The sequence below is a fragment of the Mobula hypostoma genome, chromosome 24 (assembly GCF_963921235.1).
Source record: "Mobula hypostoma chromosome 24, sMobHyp1.1, whole genome shotgun sequence".
NCBI lineage: Eukaryota > Metazoa > Chordata > Chondrichthyes > Myliobatiformes > Myliobatidae > Mobula > Mobula hypostoma.
The window spans coordinates 4,403,421-4,412,994 of NC_086120.1; the positions used below are offsets into that span (position 1 = coordinate 4,403,421).

General features: G+C 42.8%; 1 protein-coding gene across 1 annotated transcript in view; it reads right to left on the reverse strand.

The window, feature by feature from the left end:
* The window catches only part of LOC134337585 (AP-1 complex subunit mu-1), a 142,633-nt gene extending 134,049 nt beyond the window's left edge, over positions 1–8,584 (reverse strand). The window contains exon 1 of the mRNA XM_063032734.1: positions 8,451–8,584. Coding sequence (XP_062888804.1) covers positions 8,451–8,492 — 42 coding nt within the window. The 5' untranslated portion in view covers positions 8,493–8,584. The remainder of the gene's footprint in view (positions 1–8,450) is intronic.
* Between the last annotated feature and the right edge of the window lie 990 nt (positions 8,585–9,574).

The following is a 9,574-nucleotide window of genomic DNA, read 5'->3' on the forward strand; positions in this document are numbered from 1 at the left end:
ACAGGAAAGGGTTGATAACATCATAGGACCTTTTGGATTAGGGGAAAAAAATGAAAAGAGGAGATAATCCCAGTACAAGAAATCCAACACACCAACAAGGGGTGAATAACCCAAGAAGTTCTAGATCTGATGGAACAAAGAAGGTTAGTGAAGAATAATGAAGTACAATACAGAGAGCTAGACAGACAGAACAGACAATTGTGCAATATTGCAAAGGAAGAATGGCTGAATCAAAAATGCAATGAAGTAGAAGGCCATATTAACAACAGCAAAGAAATGCACAAGAAAATTAAGGAAATTACTGGAATTAAGAAAACCTCCTCTACAGGATGCATAAGATCAGCAGATGGATCCATACTAACATACCCAGATAAAATATGTGAGAGGTGGATTCAATATATAGAGCAGCTGTTTGAGGATAATAGAGGGGAACCCCCAGATATTAAACACCCTAATTCTGGTCCACCTTTTACCAAAGAAGAAGTAACTATAGCAATGAAAAGCATGAAACATGGTAAAGCCACTGGACTTGATGAAATTTCAGTGGAAATGATACAAGCCCTAGAAGATCTGGGCATAGATACTCTTTTTGAACTGTTTAATGGCATATATGAGTCTTTTGTATTGCCTGACGATCTCTTGAAATCAGTATTTATAACTCTGTCAAAAATTCCTGGAACTATTGACTGCAAAAATTATAGAACAATCAGTCACATAATAAAGATTTTGTTGAGAATTGTTCTGAGTCGAATTAAAAACAAGTTAAGACCAGAAACTTCTAAACTGCAATATGGGTTTATTGAGGATAGAGGAACTAGGAATGCAATTTTCATACTACGAAGAGCTAACAGTTGATTTAAATGATGGCTGAAGATTGCACTGATGAAATCATGCCCGATATTCAGACCATGATGCTTAGGCACATGACAGAGTTAAAACTAACCACAACTTTGAATTGGGGTTTCAGTAATTACAGCATGAAGTTTAGACAACTATTCTTTTTTATCAAGGTAACAGAATAAATTACCAACAATCTATAATGGTATGCTTCTTGTTCTGATTCATCTCATTTTTTGACAAAATTCTTAAGTATTTTATTATCGAGCACCTTGTACTTCTATCATAACCTCTTCAAAAGCACTTGATTCACAAAAGCAGCCACTTTCCCATACCAACAGCAACGCAGAGACTGGAATTTTACCATTGGCAGTGAAGCAAGACACTCACTAGGGGGTTCGAAACAAAAAAAACCTACCCACGAAGATCTAGCAAAATGGTAGTAATCATTAGATTTTGAAATATTCGAAGTTACACTGGAAATAATAGAATTACAGGAGATAAAGGTGTTGTTAATAACAATTTCTTAAAACACCAGTGACCAACAGTAGTAGAGCACTTTACAGAGAGACAACACCAAAACTTCTTAATTCAAACAATTCCATTTAACGAACAGGATACTGCAACATTGCACATTAACACACCAACTCAGGTATGTTATACCAATATAGGCAAGTGATAGGGAAATTCTTTCCAATGGGAAATGATAAATAGTTCTAAGTATCTTCTGCTCATGTGAAACCAATTGCCTTGCAAATGTGCCTGGGAACCTTTCTCAAACCTTACAAATTATGCTCATAGTACCAATATCTATTTACACTTTTTCTTAAACCTCCATGCACTGTGATAGTTTATGTGGCTGCTGAGATCTTTCAAACCAACTGAATAATTGCCTATCATTCTTCTTGGTCCTGCCAGATCTTTGAACATCTTCTTGTCTATTCTTTTCACTCAGTGGTTGATTTCCTGTACTAGTTCAAAAACAAATGGCTGTGTCCCCTTACGCCTCAGAGTTGTTGCTTTCCTCTTCATTCATTGGCAATCCCTCATCAATTTATCTAACAATGCATCAACCATAATTTTCAATCTATATAGTTGGATCTACATTAGCTTATTAAACTCACTAAGCTCCCAAATAGTGCTAAAACCTGTTTCACCAAAAATTTGTTCTGAAGTAATACTTCAACACACGTTACAAGTTTCTTCTACACGAACTCAAATGGCAAAATGAAAAGAGCTCACAGAACTTGTTTCAAATGCACTGCATACTTGAAGTAACTTACAAATAGTAATTCTGTATCAGCTATCACACACACTTATGGAATTTAATACCAAGTTAATTTGAAACTGGAAGTTAAAGTTAAAGCCTGGAAAGGTGCCATGATCAAATTTGTAGATTTGAGTACAGGCTAAAACGTGATGCATGTCCTTCCACAAAACTTGAATCTACAATGGACCTTCTGAAGAAAGCTCACAAACCCAAAATATTAATTTCCATTGTCCAGAATCCAATTGTTTGGAAAGCCCAATGGTTCAGCAACGGACTCCCTGGAGCTTTGTCTCTCATGTTCCGCTAAATATAACGGAGTTCATTTCACACATTCCCTTTAAACTCACAGGGTTCATATACTACAATGTGCTAGATTATCGGGAGTTTTATAATATCTTTCCAGAGGTGGAGCCTGACTTTAGCATTTCCTATTTTAACTTCCGAATTCACAAAGGCCAGTCCTTGCAATGTACAATCTGCTAAAAATTCCACCTCAGCAACTCCAACTATATCAACTATATCTTCTTTATTCAAGATACTCCCATTTCTTGCTCCAATAAAGTTAATCTCCAGAGCAGCATTCTGCCTAACTCAGTCAAGCTTGTGGGTTGAAGATCTACACTGTGAAACACAAGTCCAAAGTTTAATTTGAAGCTTTACATAATATACATTAGCAATGGATGGTGAAGCATGAATTCACTGGAATGATATTCTGGAAGAAGGGTTAAATTAAAGGGAGAGTTACACGTTATGAATTTGTGTTCTCAACACCAAGTGATGATCCAATTGGAGTGACAAGTTGGTTAAACAATTGGTTAAAGATGAAAAAAAGAGACACCATTTTCTCTGGCACGGAATCAAGAATAAATGTGGAGCACCTTTTCGTTGTAACTGGGCCAAGGCCAGTAGCAAGGCCAAGGAGCAATTCTTTCCAAAAAAGTAATAGAAATTTGGAATATGCATCGCCTTAAATTTGTTGAAGAGAGAACTGAAAACTTAAAATTTGATTACTTTAGATATGTATATAGAAGGATGTGGAATTTAGATTGAAGCCAGCAAACAGAGTGACTCTTCTTTTTTTGAGTCAACTGATTTGGTCAAAGTGGAATCTGCAGACTCTGTAACAGGAAGTGCTTGACAGAGCAGGCATAAGAATAAATTGAGAGATAATACACTCATTCCACTGTTTATACTGTCTTTTTTGTATACTCCTGACACACAGATTAGAGATTCTCAGTGAACCTTGAGACTTGAGAAACTCAGTTACAGAGAAAGGTTGAATAGGTTAGGACTTTATTCCCTGGAGCATAGAAGAATTAGGGGAGATTTGATAGAGGTGTATAAAATTATGATGGGTATAGATAGAGTGAATGCAAGCAGGCTTTTTCCACTGAGGCAAGGGGAGAAAAAAACCTGAGGACATGGGTTAAGAGTGAGGGGGGGAAAGTTTAAAGGGAACATTGGGGGGGGGGGGTTTCTTCACACAGAGAGTGGTGGAAGTATGGAATGAGCTGCCAGACGAGGTGGTAAATGCGGGTTCTTCTTTTAACATTTAAGAATAAATTGGACAGATACGTGGATGGGAGGTGTATGGAGGAATATGGTCCGTGTGCAGGTCAGTGGGACTAGGCAGAAAATGGTTCGGCACAGCCAAGGAGGGCCAAAAGGCCTGTTTCTGTGGTGTAGTTTTTCTATGGTTTTCAAATCGCTAATGCTCCATCTCCATTTTAAGTGGCCATGACAACCATGTTATATTTGATCAAATTGGCTTCAAAATCATCTTCAAATTGTTTCTTCTGTCCACCAAGTAATCTACTGTAATAACAGCACCCGGAACAGCTGGTCTGTTTTAGAGGTCTGATATCAACATACAAAAGAACAGCCTGCTTATTGGAGCTAACTGAATGCAGTTAGAAAATCAATGCTTGAAATGTTGGTCTGGAGAGAACACTGACATTGCTTCACTTATCCTGTCTATGGATTTGGAAAATTGTGCAAAGACAAAACTGGTGACATGTCCAGTAGTTTGAGATACCTCCTGTGTATAGTCAACATCTCCAAAGTGTACAGGACGGCAGGAATCACCACTGCTTCACAGACCACAAGCTTTGTGCCGGGTATGGTTATAAACAACGGCTACAGTTGTTAAATGGCCCTCATCTATTCCTTTGTTGCATAGTTTCAGAAATTGAGCTGCACTGTTGGATATATGATTATGTGTTGAGCCAAAGTCCAGTCTGCCTATTCAGATGGACATGGAATAACAAATCTTCCTGATGATAGCAGGGCATTCAGTATTCCATACACAATACTTATGCAACCAGACTGAAGTGAATGTTCAGTGATATGTGACCAAATCTTTCTTCATTTATTCATATACAGGGTGTGGACATCACTGATAATACAGCACTTTCCACTGCCCCCAAACCAAGAAGGCAGTTAAGAGTCAATCACATGGATAAGCCAGGAATTACAGGAAGAACAAAAATGTCCTTCCTTGAAGAATACCAATGTTTATTAACACAGACCAGATCATAGGCTGGAACATACCCAAACATACCCACTGCCTGTATGGTGGAGCATAGCATCAATAAATTCCAAGATCCACCCACCAGCCACAAAGGAAGAACTCTCTACACACCCTAAATCCATGCATTGGAGAAGAGGCAGCCCAATCAATCCACCCGAACTACCTGGGTGGAGGAAAGTGGAAACCTTTCTTCAGTCCATTCCAACACCCATGGGAGAGAGAGAAGGGAGTGTATTCACCTCACCAACACCACTTAGAGGGGTTTAAAAGAGCATGGTAGGGAAGTGGGAACCAGAGCAGCAGGTCAACAGATGTTAGTATTGAGGGGAAAATAGGGGTTGAACCAAATAAACACCATAGGATAGACAAGGCAGGCCAACTAAATGAACATGGTGGGACCACTGGGCTGTAGTGTGTTTATTTTAAATGCAAGTATTGCAAGTAAGGCAGATAAATTTGTAGCTTATATCAATGTATGGAACTATAATCTTGTTGCCAATACACAGACATGGTTGAGAGACCATAAGATAGAGGAGTCGAATTAGGCCAACTGGCCCATCGAGTCTGTTCTGTCATTTCATTGTGGCTGGTCCATTTCCCTCTCAGCCTCAACCACCTATGGCAATGACTTCCACAGAGGGGGACAGGTCTAGCAGTTTGTTGTTCCAAGGTTGTGATGTTTCAGATGTGACAGAGAGATGTGAAGGAGCTCCATTTCTAATCAGAGAGATTGCCAGCTGCCGTCGAGAGGGGACACACTGGAGGGTCCATCCACTGAGACAATATGGGTAGAATGCAAAAATAAGAAAGGTACAATCATTCTGACTGGCGTCCCAACTGCCATCACAAGATAGAGTAAAAGATAAATAGACAGATTATGGAAAGATGTAAAAGTAACAGCATTGTCATAGTGGGTAACTTTAACTTTCCCAACATTGACTGGGATTTCTGTAGTGCAAGCTTAAATGAGGCAAAATTTGCAAAGTGTATCCAACAGTATGTAGGTAGCCCAACTAAAGGAGGGGCAATACTAAACCTGACCAGGTCTTTGTGGTTTCAATAGGAAACATTTTAGGTTTTAAGATAGTTATGATTAACGTTAACTCTGGACCTCAGAGGAAAGTACTCAATTGGAAAAAGGAACATCACTGAGCTAGGGAGAATAGACAGGGAGCAGCTGTTATTGGCATGTACGTGTCATTGATCAGAATTCAGGACTGGCATCTTTCAGTAAGGGGGAAAAGGTGAGAGAGATTATCAATTTAGTCAAAAAGAGTAAAGCACATGTAAGGTTTGGGAAACTGTAATCAGAGAGAAATAAAAAATAGGAAGAAAGTAGAAAAAAACTCAAGCAGGGAATTAGATGAGCCAAAAGAGCCATGGCGAGTAAGATTACAAAAATCAAAAGGCATTTTACACAAAAAGGTAACTATGGAGAAAACAGAATCACTCAGGATAAAGGAGGGCATTTATGGCTGGAGGCAAAAGACGTAGGTGAGATGCTAAACAAGTACTTTGCATCAGTATTTCCCAAGCAGGAGGACCTGAAGGATGGTGAGGACCAATCTAAGTCACACTGAGGTCAGAAAGATGGTGGTCAATGGTCTATTGAAGAACACCAAGGCGGATACGCCCCCAGGGTTCAGCAAGATCTATCCCAGGTCACTAAGAGGCAAGAGAGGAGATTGCTGGGGCCTCTCTGTCCTCTTTTGTCATAGGAGAGATCCCAGGGAAATGAAGATCAACCGATATTGAGAAGCAGCAGGGATAACCCAGTCTCAAATCAGTGCAAGAGAATACATAAGAACACAGAAATCTACAGCACATTCCAGGTTCTTCGGCCCACAACATTGTGCTGAACATGTAACCTACTTCAGAAACTGCCTGGAATGACCCTACTGCATAGCCCTCATTTTACTAAGCTCCATGTATCTATCCAGGAGTCTCTTAAAAGACCCTGTTGTATCTGCCTCCACCACCATCACCAGCAATGCACTCACCACTCTCTGAAAGACTTACCCCTGAGATCCCCTCTATACCTACTTCCAAGCACCTTTAAAACTCTGCCCCCTCATAGTTACTTCAGGCCTGGGGAAAAACCTCTGACTGTCCACACGATCAATGTCCCTCATCATCTTGTACACCTCTATCAGGTCACCTCTCACCCTCCGTCGCTCCAAGAATCCACTGGAGATTAATCTTAATATTAGGTTTTGGAAAAGCATGGAATTATGAGAGGTAATCAGCATGGCTTTGTATGGGACAAGTCATACCTTAAAATGTGATTGTTTTTTTCCTGAGGCGATGAAGATGATTGATAATAGAATGGCAGTAGATATTGTATACACTGACTTTAGTAAAGCTTTTGCAAAAGGTTCCTTATGAACCAGAAGATTAAGATTAAGCATCCAGGGTGACATGACAGTTTGAATCCAGACATTGGCTTGTCCATAGAAAAGGAAGCATAGTGGTGGAGGGGTGCTATTCTGACTGGAAGTCTGTGACCAGTGGTGTTCCAGAGTGTATCATAATAATGTATGGATTAGAGGTACCTGCTAAAAGGAGAGTTTGGATAAACCCATTGTTATCACTGGAGCATTAAAGACTAAGGGGAGATCTGACAGAAATTTATAAAATTATCAGAGACATAGACAGAATTGTTACATCAGGCAGAAATGTGAAGTACTAGAAGGCATAACTTTAAGATGGGGATAAGGAAAGTTTAAAGATAATGTGCAGGGCAGGTTTTTATTTTAAACACAGAGTGGCAGTTGTGAGGAATGCCATCAGGGATTGGTGGTGGAAGGAGATAAGTTAGTAGCATTTAAGAGGCATTTCAGCAGACACATGAATAGGCTGGGAATGGAGCGATACACACCATCTGCAAGGGTGATGGGATTAGTTTAATTTGACATCATGGGCTAAAGGCTGTACTGTTCTACAATACCAGCAGAAATCCTGATTTTCCAGTGAAGAAATGGTATGTAGTGGAGGATCCCATGTATTCTCTTTTTCTCATCCTGGCATTAAAACATCAGTTCCTCTGTCATACTTGTTGGTCACTGTTAACCTTTTCGAGCGGGATTACACACAAGTCTAATGAAACAACGGAGTTTTCCCAAGATTGTCCGCATTAATACCTCGCCTACTCTTCTGTTCACATTCTCCTGCAGAACCCCTACATTCTATCTAATCCACAGTCCACCTTTCAGATACCTAATCCAATTCACTTTCAAGGTCTCTTCATCTCAGATTCTCGATACCTATTGCTCGTTTATATATTATTTTTTTCTCTTTGTATTTGCACAGTTTCTTGTTTTTTTTTATTGCTCACTAGTTGCTCTCTGTCCTGTTGGGTGCGGTTTCGTGTATTTACTGTGATTGCCCGCAAGAAAATGAATCTCAGGGCATGTATACTTCGATAATAAATGTAAAACTTTGGTTTTATTCTCACACTGTCAACAACACAATCTTCATTTTTTAAAAGAAACATATTTCACATTGCCCTGAAAAGAGGTAGGGTTGAGGAGTTGGAAACAGACAGGTGGGAAGGGTACACCGGGCTGGCTGGGGATAGAGGACTCTGTGGTGTCCTGGGTGGGGATGGGAGAGTGTGGGTTAGGTGGTGGGATGGGGTGAGGACGGGAAAGCGGGGGTAGGATGAGAACAGCGGTACGGTGAGGTGTGGGGCGACGAGAGGTGATGATGGGGTGAGGACGGGAGCGGGGAAGGCGCCAGCCCTTCCACTCCGGTCAGGAAGACGAAACCCGCGCATGCGTTGCGCCGCCGCGCCCACCCAGCTTCTCTTCTTACCTTCCCCTTCAGGTCCAGCACGTAAACGGCAGAGGCCGACATGTTGCCGTCGGCTCTCCCGGCCCAGGAAGAAAAGGAAACCACGACTCGCTCCCGCTATCCGGGCCGCAGCGTCACCATAACAGCACCGTCACTTCCGAAAACCGGGCAACAAGGCATGCTGTGATTGGCCAGAGCCCGCGAAGCAGCAGTGGGGTCGCCATTCGCCTCTATCACGTGCTGGCGGTGGGCGTTGGTGCTGGTTGTGGCAGAAGAGCGGATCAATGTCGTCACGTGTAGAACAAGTCTGGGGTGTGGCAGCGAGAGCTGGGGTGGGTTAGACAGGTATCTGATAGGCGTGTCTGTTCCCGGCCCAGTCCCACATCAGCAAGGTGCACCTGTACCCGGGTCAGACCCACATCCTCGGGGCGCACCTGTTCCCGGCCCAGACCTACATCCTCGGGGCGCACCTGTACCCGGGTCAGTCCCATATCAGCAAGGTGCACCTGTATCCGGGTCAGACCTACATCCTCGGGGCGCACCTGTACCCGGGTCAGTCCCATATCCTCGGGCTGCACCTGTATCCATCCTCGGGGCTCACCTGTACCCGGGTCAGTCCCATATCCTCGGGCTGCACCTGTATCCATACGCGGGGCGCACCTGTTCCCGGGCCAGTCCCACATCAGCAAGATGCACCTGTACCCGGGTCAGATCCACATCCTCGGGGTGCACCTGTACCCGGGCCAGTCCCACATCAGCAAGGTGCACCTGTACCCGGGTCAGACCCACATCCTCGGGGTGCACCTGTTCCCGGCCCAGACCTACATCCGCGGGGCGCTCCTGTACCTGGGCCAGTCCCACATCCTCGGGGCGCACCTGTACTTAGCCCAGTCCCACAGCACATCCCTGCCGTTATGGTCGGTCTGCACCCCACCCCCCGGCCATACACACACAACTGCGCTGCATGATCTGCCTTCCTCGGAGCAGCACAGCTGCCTGAGAAAGGAAAGGGAACCGTCGTCTGCATTACAGGCCATCGCCTATACAGCAGCTCGAGTTAGGTGTACATAATGCCATTACCATGTGTACCCATGTGCCTCTGAAGGCAGGTCTTGCACATAGTTAACTCCTTCCATGGAGCCTCG